The sequence below is a fragment of the Marmota marmota genome, unplaced genomic scaffold, assembly GCF_001458135.2.
Source record: "Marmota marmota marmota unplaced genomic scaffold, marMar, whole genome shotgun sequence".
Lineage (NCBI taxonomy): Eukaryota > Metazoa > Chordata > Mammalia > Rodentia > Sciuridae > Marmota > Marmota marmota.
This window is the reverse complement of record NW_026000068.1, coordinates 562,765-577,428: the sequence shown is the minus strand read 5'-3', so window position 1 is coordinate 577,428 and position 14,664 is coordinate 562,765. Positions and strand designations below refer to the sequence as shown.

General features: G+C 61.2%; 1 protein-coding gene across 1 annotated transcript; it reads right to left on the bottom strand.

Annotated features, from left to right (window-relative positions):
* Positions 1–1,384: 1,384 nt before the first annotated feature.
* On the bottom strand, positions 1,385–14,271 carry Trip13 (thyroid hormone receptor interactor 13). Its single transcript, XM_048814191.1, has 13 exons — positions 14,261–14,271; positions 13,717–13,882; positions 12,635–12,764; positions 11,651–11,706; positions 11,070–11,160; positions 8,567–8,639; positions 5,670–5,733; positions 5,123–5,209; positions 4,781–4,887; positions 4,121–4,274; positions 2,721–2,833; positions 2,016–2,085; positions 1,385–1,676 (listed from the first exon to the last, which is right to left on the bottom strand). The coding sequence occupies exons 1-13, from the start codon at positions 14,269–14,271 to the stop codon at positions 1,581–1,583; spliced, it is 1,218 nt and encodes a 405-aa protein (XP_048670148.1). The 3' UTR covers positions 1,385–1,580.
* Positions 14,272–14,664: the final 393 nt, after the last annotated feature.

Sequence of the window (14,664 nt, the reverse complement as noted above, 5' to 3'; positions counted from 1 at the left end):
CCAGCAGGATGGGGGCTGGGACCTGGGGTGCAGCTTGGGGGAGTGGGGAGCTCACAGAGGCTGCAGACGGGCACAGGGCCGAGCCCACTGAGGAGGAGACACCAGGGAAGGAGCCCACAGCCACCAGCAGAGCAAATGGCTCTGTGAACGTGGAGGGCGGGCCGGAGACACACAGGGTCCCTCTGGGACTGCACCAAACCAGCTCCCCAGAAGGGCTTCCCTGACCACCCTGAAGCTTGGAACAGGCCCCAAGAGCATAGCAGGGCCCATAGGCCCCAAGTGGCGGTTGGAAGTCAGCTGAGCACTCCAGAGGATGGAGCCTGCCCTCACAGCCTCTCAGTGAGGTCACTGTGGGGTGAAGCCCCCTGCTGATGACACTCGTCTCCTGGACACACACCTGCGTCCATTGCAGAGGGGGCTTTACCTTCCCACTCCAGCTGTCTTAGAATGCTAAGACCCTTTCTCACAAGAATGTGGGCACAAGGGTCACCTTGCCCGCTGGACCCCAGGGCCTCCTGGAGAATGGTTGTTGTCCACTCAGGCTGGAAAGACCTCTTACTGCCCTCCCCACTGCCTGTGGCCTCCCATGGGTGTGGGGGACCAGGGCTAGGCTCAGCTTTCCCAGAGAGGGTGGCTCCAGGAGTCGAGGCCCAGCAGAAGGCGGAGACTAGAATCTGCGGGCGTCAAGCCTCGGTGCTCGCTCTAAACCCAGCGCCTCCGCCTGCAACAGGCTCCTGAAGCAAGTGTTGCTGCTGCTGGCCAGCACTGCCTTGCAAGGCCCTCGGCGAAGGCAGGTGGGACTGCAAGGGGCACCTGAGCAAGCCTTAGTAAGACCCAGTGCTGGAGACGTGGGAATCAAACAAGAAAGCTTCTGACAGCAGACGATGTTTCAGAAATTCCACGATAACAGGTAACACCTGCTTTCTAGGCAGACGCCACGTCAACATTCTGGCCCAAGACAGGAGCAAGACCAGCTTTCAAGGAACACTCCGTTACCCGCCTGCTTGCCTCCCATCAAGCGAGTCTTCCTCGCAATGTGAATGGCGTCACGGAGCAAGCCAGCCTGCAGGACCTCACCTGCCGCCCTGCACCAGCAGGCTCAGCCGGGTAGGGTGCTTGGCCAGAGCATCTGCACGGTGCCCTCCAACAGGCAGCGCCTGGCCATGCAAGGCTTCCTGCCTGGAATCTCCTTCCCAACTTCTGGCTACATGGGAACAGTTTTCTTGACCCGTTAAATCACTCGGGTTGGAAGGTGGCCGGGCCCTCCCACCTCTGTGCCGGCTTAGGGTCAGGCCTGCTCCACTTCCCTCCTCTCAACAGCTCTGCTGAGCACCCTGCGTCTGACTGGCCAGACAGGACGGAAACAGACGCATTGAGACAGTTCTTTACAAAGAGGCCAACAGAATGTGAACTATCTTCTAAAAACAACGAAGAGAGCAGGCTGCTTGCCTCTGACACGCATTTAGATGACGAGAACAGGTCCTGGCTCTGACGAGGCACCTGTGCCCGAGCTCTGGCCTGTGCACCCCGGTGGGTTAGTGGGTTCCAGAGGGCAGCTGAGACAGACATGCCACCCAGGGTCAAATACAGGGTGAGAGCTTCTTCTTCTCTTCAAACTGCTTGTCCACTGCCAGAGACAGCGCCTGGAGGAAGCCCTCGATGGTGACGGTGGGGGCCTGCAAAGACATACAGTCGGGGTGCTGGGTGGTCCTACGCGCTGCTACGGATACCTGGCAGCAACCACCCCACCCAGTGGCAATGGGGGCTCAGTAGCCAGTGGGCTGAACAGACCCAGCACCGGCTTGTGCCCATGGCAGACGTGGAAGTGACTTGCGCAGGCTCTGCTGTGCCTGTGTGTGTGCCGGCGTGAACAGACCCGTCATGGCCACTGCTCCCAAGGGCTCCAGACCACCCACACTGAAGACTCAGGCCCATCCCCCTACCTGGAGAGAGTCAGGAGACATTGATGCTGCCCGCTGGGGTGGACAGGGCAGGAGGGGCGGCCTGGGACTCACCTGGATGTATAGTGCATGAGCCAGGAAAGGGAGCTTCCTCAAGACCCGGCCACTCAGGCCCTCGCTCTTCCTGTGTGAGAACAACCAGGCTCAGAGGTGTCCAGCTCAGAGGAGCTTGGCTTCAGGACCAGTATCCCTCGGCACTCCAAAACCTGAGCCTGGAGGTGGTGAGGTGACCTCAAAACACAACCGTGGTCTCATGGGTGCAAGGCCCTGTTGTCAGTCCTGCTCCAAGTGGGCAGTGGCACACTGCAGGCAGGCCTGGGCCAGCCCAGTCCCCAGTGACCAGGCCATGTGGCCATGTCTGAACTGTTCTTGTTTCAGCAAGTCTCCTTCAGTCAGCCCCCAACCAGAGCCTTCCAAAGCCCTCCCCACAGGAACCCGCCTTCCAGCACCACCGCTGGCCTCTGTGCAGCCCAGGTGAGGCGGGCCTCTGCACCTGCAAGCACACTCCACTGTCCTGCCTCGTGCTCCACCGCCCCTCACCAAGGGCCATCTGGAGGGCTCAGGTGGAAGTGCCTGCTGCTCCCAGGGCTCACGTGTCATAGGGCCTTGGGGAGGAGGTTGCACTCTGCATGCCTGACCCGTGTGCACACACAGGTCTTCCTCTGCTGCCTGGAGAGCTCACCTCCAAGCCCTCCCCACCTCCCCAGTGACTTCAGCAAATGCATTTTTCTTAGTTGCAAAACGGAGCTCAATCTGCACCTTGAAATCTCACTCAGAAGGAGGCTCAACTTGGACACGTTGTTTTCAATGAAGCCGATCATCTCTAGCTCTCGGAGAGTCAGAAGCTGCTGGCGGGGGTATATGATCTGGCACTGGGGACAGAGGTACACAGTGACACCGGGCGCAAGGCCAACGAAGGCCAAACACAAATCAGGTCAAGAACAGGCTTCACGGAGGCTGCACAGGAAGCAGCTGCTCAATGCTCCCTGGGCCACATCCTCGGCCACCAGCAGGTCCCCTCGTCTGTGAGTCCGCGCCCTCAGGCAGCAGGGACGCCCTTCCCCTGGGGCTGGGCCAGGAGAGCCCCTCTCTACACCAGTGCTGGGCTGCAGCCCTGTCCCCTGGCTGCACAAACATACCAAACCCTCGGGGGCAGAGTGCCCACAGTCAGGGCTTCAGTCCTTTCCAGGAAGGGTCCTGTGTTTCTGGACATGACCTGTTTAGCCAAGGACAGCCCAAGCAGTGGCACCTGAGCTCACCTTGGGACGGCTGCCTGGAGGTCATACTGCTGAGCAGCTTTACCGGCCCCAGGCCCATAACCATTACCAGCAGACAGCTCCTCCCTGCACACCTGCAGGCTGGCGAGGGCTCCTTGGGCTCACTGTTTGGCCTCCCTGGGATCCCCATGGTGTCCTGCACCCTGGCTGGCTCTGCCTCCCATGAATGCGCTGGCCAGAGGCACAGGAGTCCTGAGGGAGTGGCATCCAGGGACTCCCCAGGCCTCAGGACTGGCCGAATGTCCCTGCTCTCCATCCCAGGGAAAGTTGGGACCTCTGAGCCACATCAGAGCACCCAGGCTCACCGCCCAGCAGCCAGGGACCCATGGTGAGGCCAGAGGCCCCGAGGACACCAGCCTGCTCCTGGTGCCCAAGTATGATGAGCCCCTTGCAGTAAGGCCGAGCCAGAGCCTCTCCTCAGAACACACACTCCTGCGGCGGCCCTCAGAGCACACGCTCCACACAGAGGCAGGATGGGCACCCATGCCAGGACAGTGCTGACTGGGCACCTTCAGGGGGTCATGCTGGGACAGCTCTGGCCACATTCAGGGGAGGCTGTGCCCTTCCTGGTGGGCACAGTAAGGCCCCTGCTCTGTGCTGTCTGGCAGGGGCTGCAGGTGGGAAAACTTGTGCCCTGCCAGTGGGCGGCAAGGCCCACTCCCAACCTCCTGCCCACTATCACCTCTGGTAACAAAAAGCAAGGATCACTCTGTTCTAAGAACAGAAGTACTGTCAGTACCTGTAACTGAGACCAACAACCCAACCTGCAAGAAGAAAGCCATACCTTCAACTTAGAAGAGGGTTAGGCTGTCAAACACCCTCATCTAGGTTGAAACTGGTTAACTCCAGCTATTTAGTCAGGTAAAGACGAAGCCCAGGTACCTTCATCAGCTCCTCCAGACAGGAGAGGTAGATCTTGAAGATGGCTGCAGCAGAGGGCGGCCCGATGTACTGCTTGATGTCAGCCCTGTCCACAAAGGCTGCGTCGATCTTCTCGGTGATGTTGGAGGTGGTCAGAATCACCACGTTGGAATGCCTGTTGTGGTGGGGGGCAAGGACCATGGTCACCCAGTGCCCTCCTGACTGCCACACTGCATCTGGCCAACCCTGCAGGGCTGCAAAACTGAGCTCAATCTCTGGATGCCCGACACGCAGGACGCTCTCCCGGGCACTCCCGACTCGCCTCTCGCCCCTCTTGACTCAGTGAGAACCTCATTCTGTGCACCGTGCTTCCGCCATGTCTAAGGCGCCCCTGGCACCTGCCCTGAGGCCCGCCCACCCTCAGGTGCACTCAGGACAGGCAGGCCTGGCGTTGGCTCCACCCGACCCAGGACTCAGCCAGCTTTGCACCCCAAAGCACCAAGCTTTCCCACCCCAGCTTTTGTTTTGTGTTTTTAATGTTCGAAATGAAGTAAGTCCAAGTGGGAAAAGGCCAGTACTCGGCACAGAGTGCCTCTGTGGCCAAGAGACCAGCGGTGACAGGAGCCGTGAGCCCTGTCACTTCACCCTGGCTGCTCATGGTGCAGCCTGGCCCAGCATCACCTTTTGATCTGATCGATCTGGGTCAAGAGGGCGTTGACCACGCGGATAGCATCCGAGGGCTCGGCACCAGCCCTGCAGGCACTGCGTGCTGCTGTGAGACTCTCCACCTGCAGGGACAGAGTGACAGCTGGGAGGATGGCACCTAGCATCTCCTGGCAGCCAAGGGACACTGCGACAGTGGGTGGAGACTGAAGAGGCCTGCGGTGGCTGCCCAGGGCTGGGTGTGCTGGGGAGAAGTCCTGCAGCACCACAGGCCCGGGTGGCAGGCCGAGGTGGCAGCCCAGCAGGCGGGGCAGGCATTGTGGCAGCAACAGCGAGAGGCAGCTGCCTGCGAGAGCTTACCTCGTCAATCAGCACGAACACCAGCGCCTCCTTGTTGTCAATCAGGTCCTGGATCTTCTGGAACATCCTAGTCACCAGCTTGCCACTCTGCAACCACAACGTCCCTGAGGACCGCCTGCAGCTCCCAAGCCACAGGTGCTCACGGCACCACCCACCCCAGTAGCCCAAGAGCCCAGCCTCCTGATGGTGCCCCCCAATGTAGGAGGGGCCCAGCCCCCCCCCACTGTTCCATTGCTCCATGAGTCAGGGCACAGGCCCTTGGTGCTGGCATGCACACTGGCCAGGGTACACTCTGCACCAGCCACACTGACCAGGGGCCCTGGGCATGGCCCTTCAAAGTTAAGGGTCACCCTCTGGGCTGCTCAGCAGCGGGCACAGTCCCCAGGAGATGCTAAGCATTTCCGCGACCTTCCAACCAGGCAGGGGGTGGCCAGGCCTATCGCCCAGCCCTGTTCCACCCAGGCACTGCCCTGCTCCCCACTGTCCTGGAGTACTGTGCTTCTCAACCATGTGGGACAGACAGCCAAAGAGGACGGTCAGGACTCACTTCTGAAAACCACTTAGAGAAGAGGCTGTGGCTGTTGATTTCAATCAGCTGGCCATACCGGTACCTAAGACAGCAGGACGGAGGAGAGCTACTTCAGAACCAGCCTGGCGGCAGGCTCAATCCGGCCGCCCGCAGGGCCGGTCAGCTCAGCAGGGCTTCACAGCCGTTGGCAGGCACTAGGGACCCAGCTCTGGTACTGAGTAACCAAGGTGAAATCAATGGTTCCGAATCAGAGCAATGTCTTCCCATCACACCACTGAATCAAATAGTAAAATTTCTCGAGGCTGGGGCTGTGGCTCAGCAGCAGAGCGCTTGCCTGGCATGTGTGAGGCCCGGGGTTCAATCCTCGTACCACAGAAAAGTAACTAAACAAACATAATCAAGGTCTCATATTCATCCACAACTAAAAGCATTTTAAAAATTGTCAATTTAAACTACTCATAATTTACATTTCCACGTTCACAAAGAACCAGCACCACCAACACAGCAAACGGATGGAGTGTGGGGAGACTGGCTGGTCCAATGCTGCTCCCACGCTGGTCCTCCCAGCCACCCTAGCAGTGCGGCCGTCCTCCTCCCAACAGAACCTGGCCAGGGTTGCTGGAGGCCTGGCGCGCACCGCACCACCCACAGCTGGCCACTGTCTCGCACTGAGGCTGTCCCTTGGGGCAGCGGGACAGGCAGCAGACACTCAGCTCCTGACCCGCAGCGGGCAGCAGTCCCCAGCTCCCTCCCCGGCTTCCCCGCCCCAAGTCCACAGAAGAGTTACTTCCTAGGGCATTGCTGGCTCCCTGTAAAGAGAGGCAGCCGCTTACCCTGTGTGCGAGGGAGCGCAAAGGCACCCTAACAAAACAGACTGTCCCTAACCAGCGGGCCACGAGACGTTCTGACCACGGACTGCAGGAAGCCCGTCAAGACACCTGCCATTCAGGATGGCTCAGGGGCCACACACGTGCTTCCTGGCCTCCCCGGCAGAGGAGCTGCTTCCTACAGGGGCTCTCCTCTCTGCTTTAGGAAGCTGCCCTTGGAGTTCGGTTCTTAAAACACCAACCCGTTTCAATCCCTGAAAACAAGGGCCAGCTGCCACTCCTCACAGGAAGAGGTGCGACCCACGGGCCTCTAATGCCTAAGGAGGCCGAACACGAGAAAGACAGACAAGGCCAGCGCAGCCCGCCTGGCCAGGAGTGGAGGGAGGTGACCCTGAGACCCGGGGAGGAGGGACAGGAGGCCAGCACAGCCCCCCTGGCCAGGAGTGGAGGGAGGTGACCCTGAGACCCGGGGAGGAGGGATAGGAGGCCAGCACAGCCCCCATGGCCGGGAGTGGAGGGAGGTGACCCTGGGACCTGGGGAGCAGGGACAGGAGGCCAGCACAGCCCCCCTGGCCAGGAGTGAGGGCGGTGACCTGGGGACCCAAGGAGCAGGGACAGGAGGCCAGCACAGCCCCCCTGGCAGGAGTGGAGGGCGGTGACCTTGGGACCTGGGGAGCAGGGACAGGAGGCCAGAGCAGCCCCCCTGGCAGGAGTGGAGGGTGGTGACCTTGGGACCCAGGGAGCAGGGACAGGAGGCCAGAGCAGCCCCCCTGGCCAGGAGTGGAGGGAGGTGACCCTGGGACTTGGGGAGCAGGGACAGGAGGCCAGCACAGCCCCCCTGGCCGGGAGTGAGGGCGGTGACCTGGGGACCCAAGGAGCAGGGACAGGAGGCCAGAGCAGCTGCCTGGCTGGCAGTGGAGGGCAGTGACCCCGGGACCTGGGGAGCAGAGATGGGAAGCACCCGCACTCACAGGCCTGGAAGGAACTAAAACAGAGCATGCACCTGGCTGAGCTGAGGAGACAAAGGACAAGGGTCAGCGGTCAGGGGTCAGAGGTGGGAAGCAGGCTGTAGGGTACAGTTCCCGGGAAGGAGACGAGGACGTAAATCCCCATAAAGTGGCGTGGGGTCCCCAGTCCCTGCTGGACAGAGGCACGGGACCAGGAGAGCCTGTGAAGCTGGGCACCGAGTTCCAGGGCCGTGAAGAGTGACCCAACACCTGGCACTCCAGAGCCCGGCACTGGCTCCTTCGGCAAGGCTGGCCCCGGTTACAAGCAGCTGAAGAAACCAGAACAAGGTTGGTGCCTAGGAAGGAGCCAAGTCTGCAGGATTCTGCTAGGAGCCCAGGGCTCAGGGGCAGCAGCAGCGTGGCCACCAGAAGAGGGCAGCTGCACTGCCGACACGGAGCTGATGCCCACAGTGGGTGGGACAGCGAGCAGAAGTTGTGCACTGGCCAGGAGAGCAACAGGACAGAGAGAGCACAGGACAGGCACACAAGCCACCGATGAGCTCTTCAGGGAGGAACACCAGTAGACAGGAAGCCGGAGAGACACTCGGGGGGTCAAAGGAGTCGCAGCACAGCAACCGCCATGTTTAGCATCCCAGCCAAGGACGCCAGGTGGGGGCAGGGGACTGTGAGAAGAACAAGTATCACTTCCAAACAGGGCAAAGACCCCAGCTGACACAGTCCAAGAGGAGGGGTCCCAGGGACTGCGACACTGTCTCTGGCAAAGAATGGACAGACAGACAGAAGTCAACAGGACTGCGGAGCAGGGGTGCCAGCCCCACGGCTCTGCCCAGAGCACCTAGCCGGCCTGTGGGTGGGCAGGACTGCCGGGCACAGAGCAGGAACCGCCCTGATGGAGAGGAGCCTACGACTCACATGATGAAACTGAAATTAAAGTACGAAGCCCGGTGTTGAAGCCACGCCCGTGACCTAGCAGCTCGGGAGGCCGAGGCAGGGGACAGTACACCCGTGGCCACTCCGCGCAATGGTGGAGTGCCTTGGGTCCAGTGCCCAGTGTGGCAAGTTCCCACCCAGGAGACCCCGCCCGCAGTCCCCACGCCTGCTAGGCCCCAGGCCTGGTTACCTGCTCGACAGTCTGATGGTGAGCTTCTGGGCCAGGGCCTTGCACAGGGACGTCTTCCCAGTTCCTGGAGGCCCTGTAACAGCCAAGCAGACGTCCTAAGCCAGCAGGGCACAAGTCGCTCATGACAACAGGGGCAGTTACCGCCAAGGGCACCCTGCTGCCGCGAACCTGCGTCCCCAATGAGGCCCGTGAGCAGCTCCACTGTGGAGGCCGCCTCTGTGCCAGGCTGGTCCACGCCTGCCCTCCACACCCAGGCACACCCTTCTCAGGCCTCTGCTCCCTCTGCCAACAGCGCCACTCTCTGCCCCAAACAAGCCTTCCCTCCAGAGGTCCATGTCCTCAGTGTCAGGCGACGTGAGTGACACCGCAGCCAGGACCTGCTCTTCCCCTGTCCCCAGCACCACGCAGAGGAGCTCTGAGGGGGATGGGGAGACACAGCATGGCCAGGACCTGCTCCTCCCCTGTCCCCAGCACCACGCAGAGGAGCTCTGAGGGGATGGGGAGACAGAGCGTGGCCAGGACCTGCCCTTCCCCTGTCCCCTGCACCACACAGAGGAGCTCTGAGGGGGACAGGGAGACAGAGCGTGGCCAGGACCTGCTCTTCCCCTGTCCCCTGCACCACGCAGAGGAGCTCTGAGGGGATGGGGAGACAGAGCGTGGCCAGGACCTGCTCCTCCCCTGTCCCCAGCACCACGCAGAGGAGCTCTGAGGGGATGGGGAGACAGAGCGTGGCCAGGACCTGCCCTTCCCCTGTCCCCTGCACCACGCAGAGGAGCTCTGAGGGGGACAGGGAGACAGAGCGTGGCCAGGACCTGCTCTTCCCCTGTCCCCTGCACCACGCAGAGGAGCTCTGAGGGGGACAGGGAGACAGAGCGTGGCCAGGACCTGCTCTTCCCCTGTCCCCTGCACCACGCAGAGGAGCTCTGAGGGGGACAGGGAGACAGAGCGTGGCCAGGACCTGCTCTTCCCCTGTCCCCTGCACCACGCAGAGGAGCTCTGAGGGGGACAGGGAGACAGAGCGTGGCCAGGACCTGCTCTTCCCCTGTCCCCTGCACCACGCAGAGGAGCTCTGAGGGGGACAGGGAGACAGAGCGTGGCCAGGACCTGCTCTTCCCCTGTCCCCTGCACCACGCAGAGGAGCTCTGAGGGGGACAGGGAGACAGAGCGTGGCCAGGACCTGCTCTTCCCCTGTCCCCTGCACCACGCAGAGGAGCTCTGAGGGGGACAGGGAGACAGAGCGTGGCCAGGACCTGCTCTTCCCCTGTCCCCTGCACCACGCAGAGGAGCTCTGAGGGGGACAGGGAGACAGAGCGTGGCCAGGACCTGCTCTTCCCCTGTCCCCTGCACCACGCAGAGGAGCTCTGAGGGGGACAGGGAGACAGAGCGTGGCCAGGACCTGCTCTTCCCCTGTCCCCTGCACCACGCAGAGGAGCTCTGAGGGGGACAGGGAGACAGAGCGTGGCCAGGACCTGCTCTTCCCCTGTCCCCTGCACCACGCAGAGGAGCTCTGAGGGGGACAGGGAGACACAGCATGGCCAGGACCTGCTCTTCCCCTGTCCCCTGCACCACGCAGAGGAGCTCTGAGGGGGACAGGGAGACACAGCATGGCCAGGACCTGCTCTTCCCCTGTCCCCTGCACCACGCAGAGGAGCTCTGAGGGGACGGGGAGACAGAGCGTGGCCAGGACCTGCCCTTCCCCTGTCCCCTGCACCACGCAGAGGAGCTCTGAGGGGGACAGGGAGACAGAGCGTGGCCAGGACCTGCCCTTCCCCTGTCCCCTGCACCACGCAGAGGAGCTCTGAGGGGGACGGGAAACCAACCCAACCTTGGGGTGGAGGTCTGCCCACCTATCAGTCTGTGATTGCCACAGAGCCCGTGAAGTGGCACCCGGCAGAAGGCCCACTACTGCCCTGTTGGAGGTGCCTGCCAACTGGCTCCCTGGCCCTCTAGGGCAGCATGGGTGTCCACTGGTTAAGGGTGCTCAGAGGCTGTGGATGCCTCACGGTCTTCACCGGCACAAGGAGGCTGAGCACTGAGCCTGCACCTCACCATGACTTGGCCTCAGCCACTTTGTCCTCTTCTACCTAGGACATCGGGAAGAAAACAAACTCCCGAGGTGTTCTCCTAAGACCTGACACAATGTCTTACACACACGGCCTTTTAGTCTAGGCCCACTATGTGCAGCTCCCAGAACACCGCCGAGAGAGACCAGGCGGCTCGTCCCAAGAGCTGTAGTCAGCTGGGGGAAAAGGGTCAATCATACGCCAAGGACGGAGGCTGGGGCTGGGGCTCAGTGGCAGAGCACTTACTTGCCTCGCACGTGTGAGGCACTGGGTTCAAAGCACCACATAAAAATAAATAAAATAGAGGTCTTCAAAACCCAAAACACCAAGAACGGGAGCTGGGAGCCCCGTTCAGACAAGGACAGGACGGGGGTGGGCAGGAACGCCAGCGTGGGGAGGTGGCTGGGGCGTGCTTGCCAGCAGGTGTGGACGTGGCTTACCGTGCAGCAGCACCACGCGGTTCCAGGTGATGAGGTTGCTGTCCACGTTCTTGTCTGAGAACAGCAAGGTCGTCGTCACGTAATCCAGGAGCTGGTGCGAGAGGGTGCAGATGAGGCTCCCCACAAACCACACCCAAGCAAGGGCTGGGACAGCAGCCACCTGGCTGGACACCACTCCCAACATGCAGCAGCCATGTGGCTCTCCCGATAGGAGGAGCCACGAGGTAGGGTGGTCGTGGCTGTACATGCTACGGACAAATACCCACTGTCACTTAAAATGCCACAGAAAACAAACTGTGCAGGGTCACCAGCCAACAGGCCTCCCTCCAGTGATGGGCAGGGCCCACAGGCATGTGCAGGGTCAGGTGAGCCCCTAGCGTGCCCCCTGGGAGACCACACAGGCCCTGGTCTGCGCCTGCCCCCCTCCAGCCACTTCCTTCCCCTCTCCTCCTCAGGGAGCTGCCTGGAGATCAGCTCTGTGCTTTTAGGGCAGTGCTGGAGCAAGGAGCCCCAGTGCCTCTCGAGCTGATGGCTCAGGGACTGCAGGTGGCAGTCGCGCCTCCTCCAAGGAGGCGACTTACGTGCGACTTGACCTCCACGTCGTACACCAGGCTGTCCCAGAGCCCATGGAACTCAGCTGTGAGACAGAAGCAAGCGGGAGTTAGGAAGACCACCCTGGCCTGTCGGGCTGGCCCAAGCCCGCGGCCCTCCAGGCCTTCTCCCGGGGCAGGCCAGGGTGCCAGCAGGCCAGGGCAGCGTCCACACTTTCCTTCAAAGCCCAACCTTTCTTGGGTTAAAGATCCAAAATAAGCGCCAGTCAGATGGCTTTTGCCAGGTGACTGGAAGGAGAAGAACGTGTCCCCCGTCTCGCTATCATCCCCCTCTTCTTTAACGTGCGCTCTCCCCACAAACAGGGTGCCGCTGGGAAGCCAACCCTGAGCTCCACCTCTGGAGTCCACAGCAGAGCATGCAGAGGATAGAAGGAGCTCTCAGAGGGGAGACCAGCTGGGCAGGGAAGAGCAGGACAGGGTACCCTGAGGACAAGGCAGACACATGGGGAGTGCCACATCCTTGTGTGTAATTGCTGGAGCATGAACATGCTACATCCCTCAAAGGCCACGCTGAAGGCTTGATCCTCAGCTGGGTGCCACCAGGGGGTGGCGGGGCCTTTAAGACATGGGCCCAGGGGGAGGTGTGCTGGGGAAGGGGACTGTGGGCCCTGGGTCTCCTGCTGTCTTTTTAGCTAGCCGTGGAGTGAGTGGCTGCTCTGCCACACCTTGCCAGCTATGGCATGTTGCCGCACCCCAGCCCCCAGGTAAGGGGCCACCTGTCATGGCGTGAGCCCAAGACCTGAGCCCAACATACTCTGTCTCTTGCAAGTTCACTGTTTCAGGTATTAATTGCAGTAACAGGAAGCCAACACAGCGCCACGCTCTGCACTTCAAAGGAGATGAGATTTCCTACAGTTCTACAAAACTGACGAACGGACCTCAGTGAACTGGCTCAGCGAGTCCCGCAGGCCACCCTGCCACCTGGCCCCTCAGCCCCAGCCCCCTGGCCTGTACCTGCAGGCAGCACCCAGTGGTTTGCTGCGATGATATTTTCTGTCTCCTCCTCCAGGTTCTCGCTGCTGGGGCCGTCTTCATTAAGCTGGAAGATGTGGAGCGTGACCGCACAGGCACTCAAGTCAATGGGCTGTGGGGGGAGAGCCGGTCAGTCCCGAGGCCGGCCACACACAGGAAGGCCGAGGTCGTCGGTCGACAGCACAGTGCGATGAAAGCCCCTACTCAGGGTGGGTGGAGAGCTGTGGCCTGACTTCAGGTCTAGGGTAAATCCATTCCTCCCCTTTGGGCTGGGTCATGTATCAACTTTGCTGTCCTGTTTTTTAATCACTGCCAAGTGACACAAGCCCTGGAGGAAAGCGGTCGCGTCTCAACCCAGCGAAGCTGCACTCTCGGACACGCCAGGCCAGGCTCAGCCCTCGCACGTGGGGCTTGCTGTCCTCTTGCCAGCGGGTTTCCTCTCGACTGTCCTCCAGCTAGGAAAGGTCGAATGATTTCTCGCAGGATTGGATGAGGATGCTGAGCCACTAACACCAGCCTAGCAGCCGAGTGCGGAGGTCCTTGTCACGCGCACAGTTCTAGTGCCAAGCCCTCTTTAAAGGCAAGAGTCGCACGGTGCCGAGCAGGGCTGTCTCCTTAGGGATGCGTTTCTGGTTCTACTGATAACAGGACTGCCCAGTTTGCACCGCACCCACAAAAAGCTTACACATGTGGGAGCACATGACCTTGGAAAGATGCTGGGTATGGCAGCTGTTGAGCAGGTCCCCCCCCCCCCGCCCCAGCCTACCCTCTACACCTCCTGGGGTCCTGACGCCTTCACCCAGCACCTAAACCCAAGGCTCACCAGGACAGCCCACTGGCCTGCAGTACAGCACCCCAGTGCTTCGATTCCCCTCTGGGCCCCACTGCACCCACAGCCTCCTGACACCAGGCCATGTCCTGCCCCAGCACCCGGTTCCAGGAGAGACAGTCAGAACCAACAGATAAGCAAGGGAAACGCTATCAACAGCAACAGAGATTCATGACACCAATCCTGTATCTGGCTGAGGGTTAACTGCTCCTGACACTGTGGACCAGTCAGTTACCTGGGGGTCTTTAGCCTTCAGCTCTGTGTCAACTATGGACACAGACTGCACATTTCTGGTCAGAAAAGGTTCATCAAACTCGGTCCACGTGTAGTCACCAAACACGATGTTGTGCCTGTTGAGCAGCTTCCGGACGCTCAGCTTAATGTCTTCTTTCTTTGCAGTGCTGGGAAAACACACAGCACACAACAGATCTGAGCCACAAGGGCATTCTTAAAATTTCAAAAACAGACTGCTCAGAAAAAAGCCATTAGTCAAGAACTGGCTGGGGGTGGCCTGCCTGGGGATCAACTCCAGGGCCACCCCCAGCCTACAGCTCCACTGCAGCTATGTGACCTCAGGAAGCCACCCTCAGTTCCCCACTGGACAAAGGGGGTGATACCAGGAGGCCTTGCCCTACAGTTACCTTGAAGATTAGCAGTGCCAGAGGAAGGCCAGAATGGGTGAGCACTTACACAGGGTGGCCATTGCTTGTTCTGGCACAGCAAGAGCCTAACACCTGTGGCTGAGGTGCTCGGCCAGCTCCAGGCTCCCCTCAGCCCACCATGCCACCATCCACGTCCTCCCCAGGCTTCCCCTCTCCTGCAGCCTAGCCTCTGCACCTGCCTGGCACTGCCCCAGCACACTGAGGAACCTGCTGGAGGTAGTGGGGTGCAGGTACAGGGGTCCTGGTACCTGGCCCACTGGAGTCCTGTGCAGGTACTGAAGGGTTCCAGCCCCGCCCCTGGAGGCCCCGCACAGGTAGGATCTCGGCCCCTGTCCCTGGAGTCCCCCACCCCTGGAGTCCAATGCAGGTACTCTGGGTCTCGGCATCCCGCCCCAGGGTCCCGGCCCCCGCCCGGGGGCGCCCTGCAGGTACTAGAGGATCCCGGCTCCCATTCCCCGAGGTCCCCTGTCCCTGGAGTCCCGTGCAGGTTCTCGGGGTCCCGGCCCCCGCCCTGGCCGCAC

What these genes read in the sequence shown, in the direction of transcription:
- Trip13 (XM_048814191.1), bottom strand. An exon ending in ACGTGGAGGTCAAGTCGCAC is followed by an intron (nt 11,161 to 11,650) that starts GTAAGTCGCCTC and finishes CTCTCGCACCAG; the next exon opens with CTCCTGGATTACGTGACGAC. An exon ending in TCTCTAAGTGGTTTTCAGAA is followed by an intron (nt 5,210 to 5,669) that starts GTGAGTCCTGAC and finishes TTGTGGTTGCAG; the next exon opens with AGTGGCAAGCTGGTGACTAG.